General features: G+C 41.7%; 1 protein-coding gene across 1 annotated transcript in view; it reads right to left on the bottom strand.

The window, feature by feature from the left end:
• ASAH2 (N-acylsphingosine amidohydrolase 2) overlaps nucleotides 1-20,896 on the bottom strand; it is a 33,742-nt gene extending 12,846 nt beyond the window's left edge. Inside the window, exons 1-12 of the mRNA XM_087871743.1 lie at nucleotides 20,783-20,896; nucleotides 19,062-19,153; nucleotides 18,077-18,229; nucleotides 17,676-17,852; nucleotides 13,270-13,397; nucleotides 11,915-11,992; nucleotides 10,112-10,232; nucleotides 7,866-7,991; nucleotides 6,988-7,074; nucleotides 2,920-3,024; nucleotides 2,742-2,823; nucleotides 199-314 (exon numbers count right to left, since the gene is read on the bottom strand). Of these exons, the coding sequence (XP_087727869.1) occupies nucleotides 199-314; nucleotides 2,742-2,823; nucleotides 2,920-3,024; nucleotides 6,988-7,074; nucleotides 7,866-7,991; nucleotides 10,112-10,232; nucleotides 11,915-11,992; nucleotides 13,270-13,397; nucleotides 17,676-17,852; nucleotides 18,077-18,229; nucleotides 19,062-19,153; nucleotides 20,783-20,888 (1,371 nt within the window). The 5' untranslated portion in view covers nucleotides 20,889-20,896. The remainder of the gene's footprint in view (nucleotides 1-198; nucleotides 315-2,741; nucleotides 2,824-2,919; nucleotides 3,025-6,987; nucleotides 7,075-7,865; nucleotides 7,992-10,111; nucleotides 10,233-11,914; nucleotides 11,993-13,269; nucleotides 13,398-17,675; nucleotides 17,853-18,076; nucleotides 18,230-19,061; nucleotides 19,154-20,782) is intronic.
• Between the last annotated feature and the right edge of the window lie 2,966 nt (nucleotides 20,897-23,862).

Genomic DNA, 23,862 nt, shown 5'->3' with positions numbered 1-23,862 from the left:
AGTGACATTGAGTTGACCACACCCACCCAATCACATGACCACCTAGCCATGCCCACCCAGCCGGTCATTAGGCAGATCATATTAGTGGTCCACGGGATTTAAAATTATGAATTTAGTGGTCCCTGAGGTTCGAAACATTGGGAACCCCTGGTTTAAACAACGAGCTTGCTTCTCCCAGTAAGACCTAATGGTGCATACCTCTCCTACAGGAAGTAGAATAGGCTTAGGTTTGTGGCATTCTATCGATTCATTGGATGGTTGAACAAGGAAAGCATCACGGATAAAATCCCAGAATGGATGGCCTTCAGTGGTGCCTGTTTTTTTAAAAAAGCATGTAATAGTAGAATGTTTTCCATCATGTTAAAATACATTATTGAATTAATATAAAATATTTAAGAACATCTCATTGCATTCTAGTAAATATCATTAAAAAAGAACCAGTTTGGTGCAGGAGTTATAAAAAAAAAAGGAAGGAAGCTGGGAATCTATGAGTTGTAGACCTGCCATAGGATGAGTTTGGGCCAGTCCTCTCTCCCCTCCCTAAGAAGAAGAAGATGGGAAACCACTTCTGAAAATGTAGATTTAAAAAAACCCACAGGAATTTGTCCATGTAGTTGCCAGAAACCAAAACTAACTTAAAAGTTTGCGTGCTTTTATTTTGTTTTGGGGGAAAAAAACCCCAGTATAATGTATACAACCTATAACTATCAAAAGGCATTTAACAGATTTCTAATTTCCTTTCGCCTTTTGACAAACAAACAAGAAACTCATCTAAAAATGTTTACAAATATAAACCATTTGTTTTGACTGATAGTGAGGACTAATTGTAAAGTTAAGGATGACTGATATTTACAGCAATCTAATTTTTTAACAGAAGTTGCAGATGTGAGAAAGATTGTTGGGAGCTTAGGAAAGAAACAAAAAATGGAATAGATTTCCAATCAACAGATAATGGGCAAGACACTTGGCAGTTTATCTCATCAACCTATCCCAGCAAGCAAGAAATCTGGGGGTAAAGTGCTACAGATCATTCAAAAATACTTAATCACCTCCTTATGAACGAGGATTGGAAATTCCTTTTATAATTTCTAAGAATTTTTAATGATGCCCAGATTAGCATTAAATATGTTTTATTGTAATCTGTATAGGTTTTGCTATCTTGATCTTCCCTAGTTCAACAAGGCTTGGCCTGATGATTAATTAATGAAATACTCAAGTAACTAATTAAATAAACTTCAGTGCAGAAATACAATGTAGGTAGTATTAACATGTTCCAGATAACTGGAACATGATTTGTTTTCAGTAACTTCGCTGATACTCCAAACCCATGGGCTGCTATGCCATTTTATAAGAATGGACTATTAATACATTAATATTAATAATAATTAATATTATGTATTAACTACATCTTTAAATCATGTATTCACGGATTATTTTATCTCAGTTCATTTTGTTTTGTTGATGACATTCTTATCTTGTGTCCTTTGCACTGTGGTGATAGAAAGCTTGGAAACTACCCTACTGAACAGTGTTTTATTGCCTGGTGAAACTAGAGAAAGAAAGCAGCAGGTTTTGTTCTACCTAGAAGTAAATTGGATGATGCTACTGATAAATTAGGAAGAACCCCTTCTGAGCCTCATCTTTGCCCACATTGCCCTCTCTTATCTGAGTCTTCCCCAAGCAGCATCTATTAGTCTTGTATCCCAAGGTCTTTCCCCACATACCATTACAGGGACAAAAATCCACGATATAAAACTTCTAGAACAAAACTATTTTAAATATTTGAATACAAGTTCACAAGTTTTTCAAAATCTATTTCTTCATATTGCAGGGTCAGGCAGAATGCACACTTTTAAAAAAAAAATTATTAGATTTACCTTTATTTTTCAGTCAACTCAAGGCAGTGTACATACCTAATGCTCTTATTTTCCTCACAATAACAACCTTGTGAGATGCATTGAGCTTAAAGAGTGTAACTGGTCCAAAGTCAACCTTGGTTTTGGGAGGCCTACAACTCACAGTCTCATTTTTAGCCCAGCACCGTAGCCATTTCCCCAAACTGGCTCTCCAAATTTGTCTTCCAGACTCAGATGCTTTGCAGAATATGGTGGCTGAGAATTTGAGAATCTGTAGTCCAGGGGTGAAATGCTCCCTGTTCAGACCAGATCAGGCGATCCGGTAGCGATTGTGGCAGGTGGTTCGGAGAACCAGTAGCAATGGCGGCATAAGGCTCCACCCATCTTCCCGGGTGTCGTTACTTTCTGCTTTTAAAAAGTAAAAAAAGAGGCTCTGATGATCACAACTGTAGTGTGTGATCATCAGAGCCTTTTCTTTACCTTAAAAGCATTTTTTACAACCTATTCGCCTGGATTTAATTCTGTTTTAAACGTATTTTAATTGTTTATATTGTATGTTTTTTAATTTTGGCTGTTCACCGCCCCGAGTCCTTCGGGAGAGGGGGTGGTATAAAAATCTAATTAATAAATAAACAAACAAATAAATAAATAAATAAATAAATAAATAAATGCTTTAAAAAAGTTTATTTAAAAAGTTAGCCACGCCCACCCAGTCACATTACACCCCCACACACACACAAAGCCACACCCACAGAACCAGTAGTAACAAATTTTACATTTCATCTCTGCTGCAGTCCCATCACATATGCAGACGAGTAGCTTGGGGAATGCTGTGTAACAGAAAGAGTAACAGTAATAGTAATGTCAATATTTCTTTCTACTTGCCTTGAGTAAAATTGAACATTCCTGGTCCATCTATGGTACCTGCAGCAAAGCTGTATCCCAAGGCTGGTTTACATGTTTTACCCTTTGGAAAAAAACAATGTAAAGAGTTACGGTCTGCATTGTAAATACTTCTATATTGTTACCATCTGCCTGGAACATCACCATGGAGATACACTACCGTGTGTGTAGAGTTAAGTTGAACAGTGATGTTACTCATGTCCACCCATTGATGAACTGAACTGATGGGCCCATCAAGCTCTTTTGAGGCCTTCATATATATTTCCTGAAATACAAATGAGAACCAATCATCACTCGAATCTGGTGATAATTTTATTACTGTACGTGAGCACATATATATTGTTTAAGTGTGGATCTGTATGTGTGAATATGTGATAAGGAATTTCTGGACTTCTGAACTGCAACTCCCAGGGACCCTCATACAAGCGGAAGCTACTATGATTTGCAGTTCAACAATGGGCATCATTTCTTCAACAAATCTAGCAGGCAGGAGAGACATGAAATACCCACAACCAAACTCTTACCCTGACAGAAGAGTAAAACTCTTCCTCACAGGAGAAGTATTTATTTATTTATTATTTATTTATTTATTTTATTCAATTTATATACCGCCCTACTCCCGAAGGACTCAGGGCGGTGAACAGCCACAAAATAAAATACATCATACAAAAGTTAAAAACCATTTAAAAATACATTAAATAATCTAGGCCCAAGACAAATTTAAAACACCCAATTTGTATAAAACTTAAAAAACAAATTTAAAAGGGAGAGTCAAGCCAGACCAGCCTGCTGGAATAAAAATGTTTTGAGGGCGCGGCGGAAAGTGCATAAATCTGGGATCCTCCGTATCTCCAGGGGGAGCTCGTTCCAGATAGCCGGTGCCCCCACAGAGAAGGCTCACTCCCTGGGGGCCGCCAGTCCGCATTGTTTGGCCAACGGCACCCTGAGGAGCCCCTCTCTATGGGAGTGTACTGGTCGGTGAGAGGCTACTGGTGGCAGAAGGCGGTCTCATAAGTACCCTGGTCCTAAGCCATGGAGCGCTCTAAAGGTGGTAACCAAAACCTTGAAGCGTACTCGGAAGACCACCGGGAGCCAGTGCAGCTCGCGCAGGAGGGGGGTCACATGGGAACGCCACGTCGCTCCCATAACCACCTGCGCGGCCGCATTCTGGACCAGCTGGAGCCTCCGGGTGTTCCTCAAGGGGAGCCCCATGTAGAGAGCATTACAGTAGTCCAGGCGTGAGGTGACAAGGGCGTGAGTGACCGTATGTAACGAGTCCCGATCCAGATGCAACTGGCTAATCAGGTGAACCTGATAAAAAGTCCTCCCAGCCACAGCCATCAAATGCTCTTCTAAAGACAGCCGTGAGTCCAGGAGGATGCCCAAGTTGCGAGCCCTATCCATGGGGGCCAACGACTCGCCTCCAATAGTCAGTGATGGCACCAACTGACTATATCGGGATGTCGGAAATCACAGCCACTTGGTCTTGGATGGGTTGAGTCTGAGTCTGTTTCTCCCCATCCAGATCCGCACGACCTCCAGGCACTGGGACATCACTTCGAGGGCATCATTGGGGTGATCCAGGGTGGAGATGTACAGCTGAGTGTCATCAGCGTACTGGTGGTACTTCACCCCGAAACCATGGATGATCTCGCCCAGCGGCTTCACATAAATGTTGAACAGAAGGGGCGAGAGGACCGATCCTTGTGGCACCCCACATACAAGGGGCCTCGGGGTCAACCTCTGCCCCCCTGTCAACACAGACTGCAACTGGTCGGAGAGAAAGGAGGAGAACCACCGCAACATGGTGCCTCCCACCCCCACCCCTTCCAACCGGTGCAGCATGATACCATGGTCGATGGTATCAAAAGCCGCTGAGAGGTCTAACAGGACTAGGACAGAGGAGCAACCCCTGTCCCGAGCCCTCCAGAGATCATCAACCAATGCGACCAATGCCGTCTCCGTGCTGTACCCAGGCCTGCAGCCCGACTGGAATGTATCTAGATAAGCCGATTCATCCAGGTACTGAGGCAACTGTCGTGCAACCACACTCTCAACAACCTTCACAACAAAGCAAAGGTTGGAGACTGGACGATAATTTGCCAACACTGCTGGGTCCAGGGAAGGCTTCTTGAGGAGAGGCCTCACCACCGCCTCTTTCAAGGTGGTGAGGAAGACACCCTCACTCAAAGAAGCATTTATAATCCCCTGGAGCCAGCCTCGTGTAACCTCCCGAGAGGCCAGCACCAACCAGGAGGGACACGGGTCCAATACACATGTGGACGCACTCAGTCTACAAAGGCACAACCCGGTCCAAAGCTCCAGTGGCCGCCCTATCCCAGGCGGCCACTAAGTCTTCAGCCGAGCCGTGTGCCAGAGCCTCAGGAAGTGGCCTAAGCTCCGTCTGGAACCTGTCAGGGTCCATCAGGCACCTGGGGCGGAACCACCTCGTCGGTTCCGCCTCCCTGCAGTGGGGTGTGGTGGTTCGAAGGTCTAAGTGAAGGAGGGAGTGATCTGACCATGACAAGGGTTCAATCGCTATATCCCCTATCTCAAGATCACTCAACCACTGGCCAGAGACAAAAACCAGGTCCAGCATGTGTCCCCCCATGTGAGTAGGGCCATAAATTAGCTGGGTCAGGTCCATGGCCATCATGGAAGCCATGAACTCCCGGGCCGCCTCGGACATCTGGCCGACTGATGGCAGGTTAAAATCTCCCATGACCATAAGCCTGGGGGTATCAACCGCCACCACGGCTATAACGTCGAGCAGCTCGGGCAGGGCCACTGCCATGTGGCAGGGAGCCAGGTACTTGACTAGCAAGCCCATCTGCACCCTATGACCCCACTTCACAAGGAGGGACTCACATCCGGCCGTCTGAGGAACAGTGGCCTCCCTCAGACCAAGACCCTCGTTGATAACAACCGCCACCACCCCCGCCCCTCCCCTGTGACCTTGGTTGATGGAATGCACGAAAACCAGGTGGGCACATATCAACAAGGGGGACTCCCCCCTCCTGGCCCAACCAGGTCTCCGTAATATCCGCCAGGTCCGCGCCCCCCTCCTGAATAAGCTCGCAAATGAGGGAAGCTTTATTTACCACGGATCTGCATTGCACAGCATCAGCCGAAGGCCCAGGGCCTGAGGTTCCATACAACCAGGGGAACGAGAAGAGTTTTGAGGGTCGGAGCGAGCCACCGCTTGCAAACAGCGAGCACGCACTCCCACAACATGATGTGGCCTCCTACTCCCGCCATAGCTTTGGTTTTTCCCCAATATAACTCATACACCCATGATTTCTTACTACCATGTTTCCATGAAAATAAGACCCTGTCTTATATTTTTTTTAACCCTGAAATAAGAGCTTGGCCTTGTTTTTAAGGAGGTCTTATTATTTTGGGGCCTGTGGAGCAATACGGGGCTCCTCTTGCCATTTTACCTGATTTCCAGCTCTGTCTCCCTAACCCTAACCAGAGGAAATGGTGGGGACCAGCTGCGCATGCATTTAAATATTTTCAGGAAGGGCTTATTTTCGGGGAGGGCTTTTTTTTCAAGGGGGCTTATTTTAGCCCATGCGCTCAAAAGCCCGACTGGGCTTATTATCCGGGGAGGTCTTATTTTCGGGGAAATAGGGTAGTTAGGAAGTAAGAACTCTAAGCATATAAGATAAGGTTAGAAAATAGCTATGACAGGTGTCAACTTCCTCCTATCCCGGAAGGGTAATTTAGTTGGAGGTATGGGAGTTGTAGTAGTAACGGAAGAATAGTTTGTACCCTTCCTGAATCCTACAATCCATTTGAACAAAATTTAGGTCCAAGGCTTCATAGGAAACAGATGCAAAGTTAAGATAGCTTTTCCCAGGTCTGTCAAATGCCATACAGCAATAAAATTTTACATTGAACATGATGTTATCTATCTATCTATCTATCTATCTATCTATCTATCTATCTATCTATCTATCTATTTATCATCTATCAATCATATTTGCATATCTGTATACATTGTATCATTGCTAAATAAAGTCTTTTTAACAGAAAAATATTCTAGTTAAAAGGAAAGTTGGCATATTATTAGAAAAGTGACAACCTCTATCATCTATATTTACCAAGAATGTTAAGATTCTAGCATATTTTCTACAGTATATTTTCCTAGAATGCTCTCCTAGAAAATATAGAGGCTAGCACTTAACAACAACGTTTTTCTAAAATGTTATGATTTTAGACATACCTTTGCTTTTGAGTAGACGTGTGTCCCAATTATTTGTGTGCTCTGAAACATGTCTTTCCCAGGACCTGTAGCAATGCAGAACTTAGCCTAAATTGGATTTCAGAACAACAAATTAGAAGGGAAAAGATATGTGGCTGATCAGCCTTCAATTCTAAATTCCAATTATAAACCCCTTTCAATTTCCCTTTAACTTGCCACTAATCAAGCAGCAGATCAGAGCCAGTTATGGTTAAGGCACCAGGTCAGAGACTACAGGTAGGCATCCATGAATTCTAGTTCTGATTTAGGCATAAAGCCATTTGGTCCAGTCACTTTCTCTCAGCCCTAGGAAGGAGGCAATGGCAAACCTCTTCTGAAAAAATTGTCAAAAAAGGATCACCTGAGTGGTGCAAATGGATGTGGAGCCTTCTTAGGATTGTTGAAAGGATTGTGTTATAGACTGAGATAGATGACATTGTATCTCTTCCCCTCTGATGAAAGAGGGCTGTTCAATTTTGACATAGATGGCCTGTTTTACCCCTCTTTCAAACCAGCGGTCCTCTCTCTCCAAAATGTGGACTTGAACGAATACATACTATTATCCAACAGTCAGTGGGTTATGATGTAACCAAATGCACAATGGAATGATTATATTCAATATTTATCAGTGGGAACTTAGACCATCTTGAGCATTTTGAACAGTAATCTATGAGGTAAATTATCCTGAAATCAAAACAATTAGTTGCTCTCTTTGAAAGACAGTCTTACTGGAGTTGAATTTATAAGGTTCTTGCTAGTTTCCTCCTGAGTACCTCTGGTATGTAAGAGGGAGTTATATGAAACCTCATATAATTTCAACCACAAAATGCACAAACATTTGATCCAGATCTAATACTTACCCCACCTATAAGGCAGTAATTCCCCATGTTTTCACATGGCTCTCCAGTGTTGATGCAGTGTGGGCCCTTTGTATTCGGAGACACATCACCCAAGTTAGACGATGTAAAAGCTGCTACAAAGGGACCCTGAAAGAGGAAGAAAGTCATATCAGTGACTCCCATTGATCCCACAACATTTATAGCTCAGAATCATCAGCATTTGATGGAGGTGGGAGTATTAAAATTGCAAGATGGCAAGGTGAAAAGAAAGAAGCCCTACTCTTTATAAATGCATATAGGGTCGATGTATGTAGAAAAATTGTTGGGATTGGCCTGTAACACCAGTGGTGAGTTTCTACTGGTTCGGCCCGGTTCGGGAAAACCAGTAGTAATGGCAGTGGGAGGCTCCACCCACCCACCGGGACGTCATCACAGACACTCTGCGCATGGAACCTACTACTGTATAACACCACACCTATCTTTGTGTGAATATTGATACAAATACATGGTAACCTGCAGACATTGCCACAAAAAAACATCCTCAAGTCTCAAGTAAGAAATTTGTGTATTATTCTTGGTAGCATATATGATTTACAAAAACATATATGATTTACAACCATTTGTTTAGTGATTGAAGTTACAACAGCACCGAAAAAAATGACTTATATCTGTTTTTCACACTTACAACTGTTGCAGCGGTTTTGATCACGTGATCAAAATTGGGCTGCTTGACAATTGGTTCATATTTATGGCGATTGCAGTGTCCTGGGGTCATGTGATCAGCTTTTGTGACCTTCTGACAAGCAAAGTCAATGGAGAAGTCATTTTCGCTTAACAATTCGCTTAAGGTGTTGCTAACTTAACAACTGCAGTGATTCACTTAACAGTTGAGGCAAGAAAGGTCGTAAAAAACCAACCATCTCACTTAGCAACAAAAATGTTGAGCTCAATTATGGTTGTAAGTCAAGGAGTACGCTTCCCTTATGAGACTAGACTAAAACAGTATAACAATATTTGAGGAAATTTGATCAAACAGATACTTATCAAAATGACTTAATGAGACCTGACATTTACTGCAATGTTTTCATTGCCTGCCACATTCAAATAATATTCTGTGCTTTTAGATTTTGTGAGTAGTCACATGGAAATCAAAGTTTGCTTTCTTGTATTTATTTCATTTCACTTGTACTGCCATGCTTTGTTGTTGTGGTTCGTTGCACAGTCAGCCAGATGTTCAGACTGGATTTGGCATTTTTATTCACTTATTTAGTCCTTTCCAAGGTATCTGGGATATAATTATTATTTATGTATAAAGTCTGGGTGGCTTACAAAATCCAAAAACAATTAAAAAAAACAGTTAATAACATACAATCCCACAGGAAACCCAGACCAAAGCAATCAAACAATAACAAATCAATCCACACCAAAGGACCAATAAGCACATCACCCACAGGTCTGGGAATAGAACCAAATGTTAAGGCTTTCTAGAACTCCAGAAGAGTGAGCTACTGTCCCACATTTCTCCTGCCAACTGAAGAAAGGAACGCACTTCTCCAATTTAGGCTCCTCACCTTAACCTCCTCACCTGTACTGTGAGTATAATCTCCAAATTTCTTAGTCAATAGAACCTGGAATTCTAGGAATTGAATTTGCAATGCTTCCAGAGAGTAATATAGTTGAACTTTAGATTGATAAAACCTAAAGTACTAAAGTATCTTGGACAGGGTTTAAAACCTAATGGGGAATAACCATTTGGGGCTATTATTCCATGTATTGCATGGGAAAGGTCCCAGATGCAAATCCCAAGATCTTCACATAGAAATATAACATTTCCTGTATAAAACTGTGGGTAGCTGTCAGTCACTGCCAACCACATGGAGCTATTTGAACTACTAGCTACATTCAATAGAAGGGCTGACCCAATTTACTAGTGTCAGTACAAGGAGCCTGAGTGGCGTAGGAGGCTAATGCCTCCTACTAAGGCAGCATTTAACATCCAGCTGCCTGCAATTACTGCGAGTTCAATTCTCACCAGGCTCAAGGTCAACTCAGCCTTCCATCCTTTCTAAGGTGGATAAAATGAGGACCCGGTTTGTGGGGGCAATAAGCTGACTTTGTATAAAATATACAAAAGTATGAAGGCTATTGCTTAACGCATTGTAAGCCGCCCTGAGTCTCCGGAGAAGGGCGGCATATAAAAATAAATTTTAAATATTTTTTTTTAAAAAACTATGTTATATACAATGATGCACATTAATTGTTTTTACCTTTCCTGGAAGATATCCTTTATTCTTCTCTTGTTCAAAGAGATAAGCTGCATAGCCAATATTGTCACTATTAACTAAAACGTTGGTGTTATTCATACTGACAGGATGAACAGCAAACCAGCTAGTAAAAAAATTAAAAAGGGAAAGTTAAGAAAGTAACTGTTGGGAAAATATTTATTTACTTACTTACTTACTTACTTACTTACTTACTTACTTACTTACTTACTTACTTACTTGTATGCCATCTATTCCCAAAGGAAATAGGCAGCTAAAAATATGATTTAACACTTCCTATCCCAAAATCCTGTCTATCACTAATCCATTTATTTTTATTTATTATTAAATATATTTGCCGCACATCTTGCAGTGACTCTGAGCAGCTTACAATGTGATAAAATATGCAAATATCCAAACTATAAATATATGAACAGGTTAAAATTACAATAAATTCAAAAGCCTGGGTTTGGAGTGGAGAGATGCGGATGGGGCCTTCTGTATTACTGCACCGACCACCTCCAGCCAACAGCTTCTCCTTCAGGACTTCAAGCCAATTGACATAGCCAGGTTTTAAGGCTTTTCCTGAATGTTAAAAGAGATGTGGCAGATCTCAACTCCTGTGATGAGTAAATTTGCCATGCATGCCACATGTCCCACCTGTATAATGTAAAGCATTCTTCTGCACTTTTCTGTGCAGACCAGAAGAGAATATATTTATAAATTAAATACATTCCAGAAATTTATTTTTTTGAAATACAGGAGGGATGAAGTGGAATGAAACTTTACTGGGAGGGAGTTCCAGGCAATGGAGCTGTGATGGAAATGCCTGTCTCTGAGGCACTCTCCAATAATAATCCTGCAGGGTTGGGACCTGGAAATCATTGACTCATTGGATTGACATCTGATTGGATGGATAGAGGAATGCCAAAGGAAATGGTTTCTTAGATACCTTAGATAAAAGTCCTATTGGACTTTAAAAATGACAACCAAAAGATCTCATCCAGACCATTGGCAAACAATGGCACTCCTGCAGCAGAAAGATCACTCAAATATATTTGAGCATATCCATCACTGCCTGAGCTACAGGATTTTGCACCAGCTGCAGCTTCCAGAATGTTCTTCAAGGAAAACTCTATTTAGAATACATTATAATAATCCAACTGGAAGGTGATTAGGGCATGAAAGCTTTCAGATTCAGCTATCCTTACTCTTTTTTTGGGGGAAAAACATTAAGCAACATATTAATGCTAAAAGAAACCCAAGCTTAATATAACCCTTTCGACATTTTGTGGGAACATTTTTTTTTATTTTTAAACAAAAAAACAATAACCACTCTTTTAAATCTCTGTTCTTGAAAGGGAAGCATGCTAGCATGCAGACTGCTAGTAAGCAGTCAATGATTAATAACCAGCAAGAACACATGTTTAACGTCACTTCCAGTAAGTTATACTTCCAAAACAATGGGGGTATGGTCTTACTTTACTTCCTTTGTTCTTCATCACACAAGTCAGCTTCTCTCAACTTTTTTTCCTTACCCACCTTCAACTTCACTAACTCATCAGACAACGTATGAAAGAAGACAAAGGGGATGAACTTGAAAAAAGAAGACCAAGGTTCAAGACAACCTTTGGCCATTCAAGCTCACCTGTATGTTTGAACCAGTCATTCTTGCTGCCTTATCCCAACCCACCTTACTATCCCAGCCTTTATGAACTGTTATATATGTAGGCTGTAAGCCCTGCTGGGAATAAAATGAACCAATACAGTCTGCCTGAGTTGACTTGCTTCTTGTTTTCAACTTCTCACCTAAACATTCCAATCTCTTGGCCATTATCTGCAACCATTTTCAGCACCGTCATTTCTTTGTCTACGTTTGATGAATACCTGGAAAACAGAGAGGAAGTTGGGGGAGGGAGGAGAAAAGAGAGACTTTCACAGCAACTAGACTAGAGCTTCTCAATCTTAACAAAGATTTGTGGACTTCAATTCCCAGAATTCCTCACCAGCTTGAAGAATTCAACATTCTCAGCATTCAGCATTCTGAGCAGTCAAAATTCATTCTCAGCATTATCAACATCCTTAGCAACATCAACATTAATGTTTCTTGGACATTCACATCAGAGGTGGGTTTCAGCAGGTTCTGACCAGTTCTGAAGAACCGGTAGCAGAAATTTTGAGTAGTTCGGAGAACCAGTAGTAAAAATTCTGACTGGCTCCGTCTCCATCTATTCTCTGCCTCCCAAGTCCCAGTTGATCAGGAGGAAATGGGGATTTTGCAGTATCCTTCCCCTGCCATGCCCACCAAGTCACACCCACCAAGCCATGCCACGCCCACCAAGCCATGCCCACAGAACCGGTAGTAAAAAAAACCCACCACTGATTCACATATGTACCACTTTTACCTATATTCACACTCCTAATGTCATGGAGGTTTTACTATAGATAGACTTTGTCAAGTATGTGCCAATTTCCATTTTTATGTTGATTCTGGTTGTTCGTTTAACGATCCATGTTGCTTTACCATTATAATTTATAATTTCAATCATGTCATTATTATACCATGGATGTTCTGTTGTCTGTAAACTGCTGAATAACGTAAGTTCCAGGTGGTCTAAAATGAATGAATAAATGAATGGCTGAGGAAGGAGTCTGTCTCTTGAACCTTCCAGCATTGCCATTCCTATGATCAACAGTTGATAGTGGCCTTCCCTCATCAAAGAAATGGAAGAAGGAGGGGAAAAAATAATACCCTCTAAATATATTTTCCTCTCCTTCTGGGCATTTTGGAAAGAGAACAAAACAGTAATTCATTATACAGTATTTCAGATAGGGCTGCTATACATTACCTATAGGATTCTGTTTTTTATCGAGCAAGTTCTAAACAAACAAACAGATAATTGTTCAGAGCATTTATCAACCATGATAAATTTAAGCTCTGTGGACTTCAGTTGTCAAATTCCCCAGTCAATATGTTGGAGAGAATTGTGGCAGCTGAAATCCAAACAGCTTAAAGTTACTAAAATTGAGAAACGCTCCCTTTGAGCAAGCAAATCTTAATCCAGGGTTGCGTAGATGTAAATACTATGTCTTAGCTAAATTATAAGATTCACAATACATCCATTACAATAAATGAAAATGCCTCAAGATTTTCCTTCATTTACCGGCGTCTTTCAGAAACTGGATTCTGAAGGTAAGAAAGAGGACTTCGGTTGATCTGACTGTTCTCTACCAAACCTGTACCGATAAAAATGTGTCCTTGCACCATATTCTGATGGGCCATGTCAATACTCTGAAAATTAGAAAACAGGGATTAAAAACATGGAAACTGAGACATTTTGATTTGCATCCAGCTTTTCAGCACAAGACTAGTTACATAACAGAAAAATCAACCTTGCAGTCCCAGAAGATCTCAAAGATATTATCATGGAATAGAGCTATTATATAGCTGGTGGATGCTCTCTGGAGGACTCGGGACAGGGGTCATTCCTCAGTTCTGGTCCTATTAGATCTCTCGGCGGCTTTTGATACCATCAACCATGGTATCATGCTGCGACGCCTTGAGGGGTTGGGAGTGGGTGGCACCGTTTTACGGTGGTTCGCCTCTTACCTCTCGGGTCGTACGCAAGCGGTGTTGGCAGGAGGGCAGAGGTTGGCCATGAGTGCCCCAGTGGTCGGTCCTCTTGCCCTTTCTGTTCAACATTTACATGAAGCTGCTGGGAGAGATCATCTGTGGTTTTGGGCTGGGGTATCATCAGTACGCTGATGATACCCAGCTTTTTATATCCACCAGCCCAGTGATGCCCTCGACATGATGTCCCGGTGCCTGGAAGTGGTACAGATCTGGATGGGGAGTAACAGGCTTCGACTCAACCCGGCCAAGACCGAGTGGCTGTGGATACCGGCATCTCGGGCCGAGCAAGAAGTTCCAACGCTGTCTATTGGGGGCGAGGTGTTGCCTCCCGTAGACAGGGCGCGCAACTTGGGCATCCTCTTGGATTCACGGCTGAGTTTGGAGGTCATATCACGGCCGTGACCAGGGGGGCGTTTGCCCAGGTTCGCCCGGATTGACTACTGCAATGCTCTCTATCTGGGGCTGCCCGTGAAGACCACCGGGAGGCTTCAGCTGGTACAGAATGCGGCCGCGTGGGTTGTTGCAGGTGGGACCCGATACTCCCATATTACACCTCTCCTGCGCGGCTTGCATTCGTTGCCGGTTGCCCTCCGGATGAGATTCAAGGTGCTGGTGTTAACCTATAAAGCCCTTCATGGCTTAGGCCCAGGCTATTTGTCGAACCACCTGCAACCAGCGTCAACTTCCCATCACCCAGTGAGCTCTCACAGAGAGGGTCTACTCAGGGTGTCATTGGCTAGACAATGTCGGCTGGCGACCCCCAGGGCTAGAGATTTTTCTGTGAGCGCCCCCACTCTTTGGAATCAACTTCCCTTGGGGCTCCGGTTGGCCCCTGACCTTCGCACCTTCCGCCGTGAATTGAAAACCTGGCTATTTATGTCCCCCAGCCTGGACAGATGGGGTAGTATATTTTAAAATTTTTAAAACTTTTCATATTTTTGTGTATATTTGTTGATTTTAACAGTTGCTTGGTTGATTGTTGTTGTGAGCCACCCTGAGTCCTTGGAGATAGGGCGGCATACAAATTTTATAAATAAATAAAATAAAATAAATGTAAGAAAAGTAGCTGGGAGAATGCATGGGATAATTTTATTCCTGGATGGCCCTCATGTACCAGCCTTCCTTCCAAAGGCAAGAGTGGTTGCTTGAACATAGATGTTTTGTAACATAGAATGGGAATCATGGACTGAACATTAAATAATATGAGAAATAAATAAAATGATATTTCAAAGAAATGCGCAGAGATAGGCTGCATCCTATCCCATAAATAAATTAAACACATCCTAATATGCCACTAGATAGATCAGGACCAGGTATCATCAGCCTGCAATTGAATATTAACATCACAATCCCATGTGTATTTAACACAAAAACCATTACAGGGCAGCAAGTAACACCAGAACCACACAACTCAGAGTCATGTCCCAGGAAGCCACAACTGCTTAAGCCCCATTCTAGTTACCCTCACTATCCCACAATCTGAGACCTCTGTAGCAGTGGTGAAATTCAGCTGGTTCTATCCGGATCGTGCGATCCAGTAACGCCAGTGGTGGGAGGCTCCACTCACCCACCCGGATGTCATCACGTCCCGTTTTTAACCCTCTGCACATGCGCAGAAGGCTCTGCACATGCATGGAGGAGGCGCGCGTGCTCACATTTGTGAACCAGTAGCAAAGGTAAGTGAATACCATCCCTGCTCTGCGGCCTTGCGCTCCACTGCCCCAGCCGATCTTTGTTGCTGTCTTCTTGCTCCCACTGCTAAGGAGACATGCCTGGCCTCGCTGGCACCCAGGGCTCGCTTTATGCATTGCAAAGATTTTTAGAAAACACAATAGCACTTAGACTTATATACCGCTTCATAATGCTTTACAGCCCTCTCTAAGCGTTTTACAGAATCAGAATATTGCCCCCAACAATCTGGCTCCTCATTTTAGCCCACCTTGGAAGGATGACCCAGTGAGACTTGAACTGCTGGCAGTTGGCAGTCAGCAAATTAGCTTGCCACACTGCATTTTTTTTTAATTGAAAAAGTTTTCAAATACAAATTTTTCCCCCTTTTTTTCCCCCCTCTCCCTCCCCCTCCCTAACCCCCCCTCCCCACCCATCCCCCCCTGTGACTTCTTCATAACAAAAAAAAAAACCTAATTCATAACAGATTACTTACTCCCTCCTCTAGATATTGACCTTTACTTACTAAAAATATTATTAATATTATAACATCCCCCTTTATCCATACATATCAAAAAAGAGAAAAGAAAGGGGAAAAAAAAGACATTATACTATGACATTATAAAATAACTTCTCCACTTTAAAACTATACGATAAGTCCTACTTTAACATTTAATCTTCTATATATATTACTATAACATTCCAAAGCGGCCTTCCCCATAAAATCTAGTTTAACATTTATTCCACTCTATCCATTTCCTCCACTCCCCTAAATATAACACTTAAAACTCCCTTTTCTTAGACTAATCAATCTACTAAATAGCTTATTCACCCACTATCATGCAAAGTTGCCATACACAACATTTCTTAACATCTTTGATTCACTGCCCACACTTCTTAAAAATATATGTCTATATTTTCCATTATATCTAAATAAAAAAAAAGAAAAGACAATGACTTTAAATTTATAATCCATATAGTATCTTCTTTGAGGTCTTTCCACTGGATTGGTAGAACCAACATCCATAATCGGGTAACATAGCTTACTGGTGCAACAGTTTATTCAGGATCTTCAATCATATCTGCCCCCATCAGTAGTAAATATCTTCTTATATGTATAAAAGTAAAAACAACCACCCGAGTGACATTATAATTATATTCCATATAGTAATAATGCCACACTGCATTTTAACCACTGCACCAGCATGGCTTCCCAAATCAGGTTAAAGGGGCTGTAGAGTGTCAAAATGCCCCTTTCTACCACTTTACTAGGTCACGGGGCTGGCTTTGCACCGCAGAAAATAAAAGTGAGGGGAGGAAGGCTGTTTTGGATTTATTTTCTCTTTTTCCATTTTTCACTGTGCAAAGCCAGTCCCATATGGTTCAGGAAGACAACCAGAAGGGCTCTGGCTACTTTAAACTGCTTTATGCTTCCCCGCCCCACTCTCCATTTTTGCAAATCAAAGCCAGCACCATATAGTCCAACAGCCAGGCTGGGCATACCCCAGCAGCAGCAGGAACAAGAACATGGTGGTGAAGGTTAGCACAGAGTGGCAGGGTCCAAAATGATACAGAAGTGGAGGAAGATAGATGGATGGGGGAGTTGCAATGTCCCTGTGATCATAAGTGCAAGTGAGCTGCCAAGTGCCCAAATTTTCATCAAATTTCTCCTACTGGTACATGCTAATTTTCTTCAATTATCAGCTGGAACAAGGGTCTCCAACCCCCGGGCCGTGGCCCATTACTAGACGGCAGCATGTTTTAAACATATATATATACCCTAGCTCAGTGGAATCACATCCACTCGATTCTGGGCTTTTTTCTTTTCTGGCAGCCAGCAAGTTCCTGCTGCCAGGTGAGAGACTTATATAGATCTATTTCTAGCTCATTAGCCTTCATCAGTAAGCCACACCCACATCTCATGTATGATTCATCAGTAAGCCACACCCACAGGGAGGATACATTGCCCCTGTATGATATACCATACACTAAATAAATAAAATAAATTCATCAAATTGACAATAGAGGCGTTGCAATGGCCATAACTTTGGGTATGAGTCGCAATTCCCTTCATTCAGTGCCATCGTATCTTTGAACAGTCATGGAATGAATGGTCATAAATCAAGGACTACCTGTAGCTATTTTCTCTAGAGTATGGAGAAAGAAACTGTCCTCTTAAAGGAATGTCCAAAGGAGAATAAGAATCCCTTTCAGCCTCAAAAAATACCATTACATGAAGTTAAAATGCTAAATTGGATGTTGCCTTACATTAACGATCCCATTGACAATGGCATTCAGTGTTGGCCTTATAAGACCTCCAGATGATATCATGAGGAGGGTGTATTGGGCAAAGCCTCCAGGTCCTGAATGGGTATGGGTTCCAGTCATTATGACATTGTTCTGATTGTAGAGATCTCCGTACTTATATTTTAACTGCTTCAGTACCTTAAAAGAAAGGTTTGAAAGAAATATATTGTCTTTCATTGTTCCATTTTACTTTTATATAAAATATTTTCAATAGGACAAGGAGAGGGAAGAAGAGAAGAGAAGAGAAGAGAAGAGAAGAGAAGAGAAGAGAAGAGAAGAGAAGAGAAGAGAAGAGAAGAGAAGAGAAGAGAAGAGAAGAGAAGAGAAGAGATGAGATGAGATACTGGTCATTCCTCACCTACCTCTAGCCTTACTCTTTCAGACATCATTCCTATTTCAGCAACTATGTGCACTACTCGTTTGGTGGGATTCTGTCGCTCTGCAAGGATGAAAGTTCTACAATATTGTCGTGAGAGGATGCCACCACCTTTCTGATCAGGATTGGCATACCCCAGCTACAGTGAAACACAACATGTCATTATTAATTCATTTGTTTAAGATTAAAAACTGCTTTGGTGGTTATTGACTTTGAGTGACTAAGTAAAAAAAAATAAAAATAAAATATAGGAATATAAATCCTTACATTCTATACTCATAAATCCTTACATTCTGTACTCATATTGTTATACTCTATATTCTCATATAGGAACGATAATTAGTCTCTCACATCATGCCATCATCCTGAACCAAGGAACATCAAGCAAACTCATATATGCCCCTGATTTTACTGTAAGAGGAAATCTAATCATCTCAATCCCATTTTGGAACAGCCAACCTTTTTTAGGATTATTGCCAGATTAAACGTGGGAGAAATACTGTTCCAAAAAAAGTGGGGTGAGGGAGAAATGCAGAAGACCTTGCAATCCCTGATGGTATTACCTCTTCAGCAGCGGTGAAATTCAATTTCTTTTATTACCAATTCTGTGGCCGTGACTTGGTGGGCATGATGTGACTTGGTGGGCGTGGCTTGGTGGGCATGGCAAGTGAAGGATACTGCAAAATTCCCATTCCCTCCCCACTTCAGGGGAAGGATACTGCAAAATTCCCATTCCCTCCCCACTTCAGGGAAAGGATACTGCAAAATTCCCATTCCCTCCCCACTCCTAGGGGAACAATATTGCAAAATCTCCATTCCCACCCCAATTTGGGGCCAGCCAGAGGTGGTATTTGCCGGTTCTCCAAACTACTCAAAATTTCCGCTACCAGTTCTCCAGAACCTGTCAGAACCTGCTGGATTTCACCCCTGATAACTAGGCTGTGAGCTATTGAGGCCAGGCAAATACTCACCAAAGGTACTTCAGCTATAGGACCAGTACAATCCGCCCGACCAACACCGATTAAGTAACCCTCAGAACCTTTAGAGAATTCAGGAACAGCATCTGAAAAAAACATAGATAGAAGAGCCTTGGTAGTACAGTGGTCTAAAGCACCCTGTTATTAAGACCAGCTGCCTGCAATTACTGCAGGTTCGAATCTCGCCAGGCTCAAGGTTGACTCAGCCTTCCATCGTTTCTAAGGTAGGTAAATTGAGGACCCAGTTTGTGGGGGCAATAAGCTGACTTTGTATAAATATACAAAAGGATGAAGGCTATTGCTTAGTGCATTGTAAGCCGCCCTGAGTCTCCGGAGAAGGGCGGCATATAAATCAGATTTTTTTAAAAAAAAAATTTTTTAAAAAAATTAGGCATTCCTTCCAAGACAGGAGCAGGGTTATGCAGAATTTCAAATTTAAAAGCCTATCTAAAATCTTAAACCTAGGTTGATACGGGTGAAAGAACACTGCTTGAGGGGTTCAAAATTAAGTCCAATGAAATGAAACACAGCACAGCACCTTCAGGATGAGAAGAAGTGTGTTTCCTCAGATGGGAGATTTCAGTCGTGGTGACTGCAATAAGCCATTTTGTGAGGAACAGTATTTTGATTCTAAAAGCATGTAAGCAGAGGTGGGTTTCTACTGGTTCGCCCCAGTTCGGGAGGCTCCACCCACCCAACCGGACATCATCACGGACGCTCTGCGCATGCTCCCAGTTTTGAACCAGTAGCGAAGGTAAGTGGAACCGATACTCTATGTAAGGTTTGGTACCCTCAAAAACACCGGTTAAAAAAACAACTAGTTTATTTTCTTTGTCACCTTTCTTTCTTTCTTTCTTTCTTTCTTTCTTTCTTTCTTTCTTTCTTTCTTTTTTTTTTTTGGTTGTTGTTGCAAATTTTATTTCCAAGTTTGATAAGCAACAAAATCAATGGTGGAATGGAAGATTATGACATCTGTCTCTCACTATTGTTAATAGATCCCAAAGAAGCCAGTATGTTTGCTTTTAAACTGACTGCGCCCCGCTGTCCTTATGCTGGACTTTGACCGTAATAAAGATCTGATTGGTTTCAGATGCTGTCTTGCTTTTTCTTTTCTTTTGGGCAAAAAGGAAGAGAACACAAGGAACCAAGGGAAAAGTATAAATAGTGCCATTTTTAGAAGAAAGCTTTAGGAAATTTTGAGTCCCTCGGGAATAATGTTTCAAGGCACTTACTATCCCTTAACTTTTTTTTTTAATTTAGCTTAGTTTCCCCTTTTTCTCTTATTTCCCCCCATTATGTGCCTTGCTATATCCATGCCTGTCACCAGAGTACAACCTTCAACACTGCATATAAACATTCCCTTTATTTGGCAGTTGGCAATGTAACAATTACCATCGGAAAAGAAATACAATTTGAGAATTAATTGTAAACACCTAATCCTTTTCTTCTTTTATGCCAGGACCATCCTTTCTTCAAAATCTTCTGGCCCAGTATTTTCTCTTCATTGTCATCTCATCTGTCTTCTTTTTTAATGAGCATATGGGAACATGAATACTCTGGGGTAAAAAAAAATCTTATGAGGGAAAATGAATGGACCAAAGTCATTCCAATCCCATCCTTGGTAGGAAATCTCTCAAGTGCAATTGATAATAACTTCATGGACACCACTATTCCATCACTATTACAATACTGATAGAAGACCTCCAGAGACTTACCACTTGGCTGAACATAGAGGACTAAGAGGGATATGACCACCGCTAGCACTACCATCACGAAGGCAACAGTAACAATGCCAAGAGCAATTGCTGTTTTGGATTTCATCAATGGAACAGCAACTATAAAAAGAAAAGTAGAGGAAATAAGTCAAAAGAAGTATCGGTAACCTAGGTAGATGTCTTATATATCTTTGGATAACCTCAAATATTTTGTACTCATGAAGAAGAAGACCACACAGTCTCACAGACGGAAGTCAATCTCAATAAGACAGGTGGTTAGGGCTGCAAGGTGGATTACAAAATATCCATAACTCTGGCTTCCAGTTACTTAATACTACCATTGATCCTTGGGCAACTGTTTCACATTATCCAACAGTAGCAATAGCAGTAGCACTTACACTTATATACCGCTTCACAGTACTTTACAGCCTTCTCTGAGTGTTTTACAGAGAAAGAATATTACACCAGGGGCAGGTTCCAAATCCTGTTGCTACGGGTTTGCTTGTGTGTGTGCGCAGCACTTCTGCACATTCGCAGAAGCGTCCAGGCAGGTGGGCAGAGCCTTCCACCACCGCCGCTACCGACTCACCTGATCCGGTGCAAACTGGTAGCAACCCACCACTATATTACACCCAACAATCTGAATCCTCATTTTACCAACCTCGAAAGGATGAGTCAACCTTGACCTGGTGACACTTGAACTGCTGGCAGTCGGCAGTCAGCAGAATTAGCCTGCAATACTGCATTTTAACCACTGCGCCACCATGGCTCATAGGAGATCCTGTCTTGATTTTATTTTTACATATGCAGCATGCCCAGAGCCTGGGTAGCTACTATGTTGTGTTCTCTCTCTGTTCTTTAACCAACCAAAATCAAAAGCAGAGGAAAAGAATGCACAAAATTATTGAAAAGAGGAGAGTTAGAAAAAAGAAACAGAAAGGTATAAAATGTATATTTACAGACATGCATATATCAAAACAGATGAAGCTAAAGCTCAAAAACAGCCACCAAATGAGAAGAGAGGACTCACTGGAAAAGATTCTGATGTTGGGAAAGATTGAAGGCAAAAGGACAAAGGGACAGCAGAGAACTGGATGGTTAAACAGTGTCACCAACACAATGATAATGTCACCAAAGCAATGATAGTGTCACCAACGCAATGCATGAATCTGGGCAGATTCAGGGAGACAGTGGAGGATGGTGGAGCCTAGCCTGCTATGGTCCATGGGGACAAATATATCAAAACATTGAATATATTCAATTACAGTCATCCTTAGTTAATTTATATTAATCTATTCAGCAAACCACCAAATAGCTGGAGCTATTTGTTTGTTTTTCTGAGGCCGGACTCTTTTGATTGTGATTTTTTTTTTTTTTAGTTTGGCCCACGAGTCGATCCCCATGTGATAAGAGATAGAATATAAATAAAAAGAGAGCTATTGTCTTGAACTGGAAAATACAAAAGCACCCTTACCTGATGAATGGTTGCAGAAGAAAGCTGGAGATTCCTGTATTTCACTGTGTAGAATTTGGACTCTTCTCCTTGTTCTTCATGGATACTGAAAGAAACACAGAACTATCAAAATAACATGGTAGCGTGGGGGGACAGTCGAAGTGGTTTCTAACGACATTCCACTGAGAAAGAAAAGTTTTGCATGTTACTCTCACTTTTATAATATAGAAATTTTATCATACTGTTATAATCTAGCAATGCTTTTATAATCTAGCAATTGAGAATAGCATTATCTAACGAGGATTCCCTGATAACCTCTGCTTTATCATTTAATACTGGGGAAGAAAAACAAGTAAGCAAGATCATATATCACTTCAACCTTGAACTCCTAACCTCCTGAAATTTGCAGCATTTAGACAGCAAAGTCCATGTGTATGTATGTATGTATGTATATGTATGTATGTGTGTATATACTCACAAATATATACATCTACATATGTAAAAGTGAAATACCACTCACACATCATCACAAAATCTCCAGAACCTTTAAAGCCTAAAAACTTGAAATTTGGCCCATATGTTTCTCATGGCTTCTAGGTGCTCACTAAGAAAGGATTTTTCAAAATGACTTGGTATTTTTTACATTATTATTAACACGCTCTGATGCTAAGGAGTTAGACTTTCTACTCCCCTTCCCCATCTCAAAAGAACTCTATTCCAACTGCCACTTGGGTGTGGGCTTGGCCAGCATATGACTCATCTGGCCTGTGGGCTGGGAGTTTAAACATCCTACTCTCCACCTGAAAGGGAGAGAAGGGGATAAGATAGGAGAGGCCTCTGTGGGGCAAGCCTGAGGGAGAGAAGGGGATAGGAGAGGATCATTGGAGCCAGCCTCAGTGAGAGAAAGAGATAAGACAAAAGAGGCCTCTGTGGGGCAAGCCTGAGGAAGAGAAGGGGATAGGAGAGGATCAATGGGGCCAGCCTGAGGGAGAGTAGCGGGATAGGAGAGAGGAGGCTTCTGTGGGGCAAGCCTGGGAAAAAGAAGGGGAGAGGAGAGGCTGATCATAACTACTAATTAATTTTCAAGCTGTAAGTGTCAATTTATCAAGCCCGATCACATAGTTTTGTAGTGGCACATAGGTATCCAGCTACTGTATGTGTATATATACATTTTGTATAAAATGGTTTGTAATGAATGCGACTGCTTGAGGGCTCCTGGATTGGAGCTGAAAGGTGAAAGGGAAGTAGTATGCTCCCTCCCATATTGGGGTAGACCAGGTGCTTCAACAGAAAAACACTTTATATATATATATATATATATATGCCTATCATCAAAAGAGAAGCAAAGAAGAGATCATGGGCTGTTTTTTTATTGCTCTTTTAACCAGATGATGCCCAATAAAAATGCCAGGGTCTGGCACAACAATGCAATGCAGATCTTGCAAATCAACAGAATATGGGGCTAGCAAGCGTCCAACTCTTTTCTGAGCAGCACCCCAGGCTTCCCCTCCCAAGAGCTACAAAGGAGGCCTTCATTTAGGGAAAACTCAATCCCGAAATTGTAATGATATCTGGGAATGACCTTGAGAAAAATGGGGGAAGAGATGATGCCTAGTGAATGATCAGA

This window comes from Pantherophis guttatus, chromosome 6 (genome assembly GCF_059756535.1).
Source record: "Pantherophis guttatus breed Tessera chromosome 6, ASM5975653v1, whole genome shotgun sequence".
NCBI lineage: Eukaryota > Metazoa > Chordata > Lepidosauria > Squamata > Colubridae > Pantherophis > Pantherophis guttatus.
This window is presented reverse-complemented; position numbering and strand designations above follow the sequence as displayed.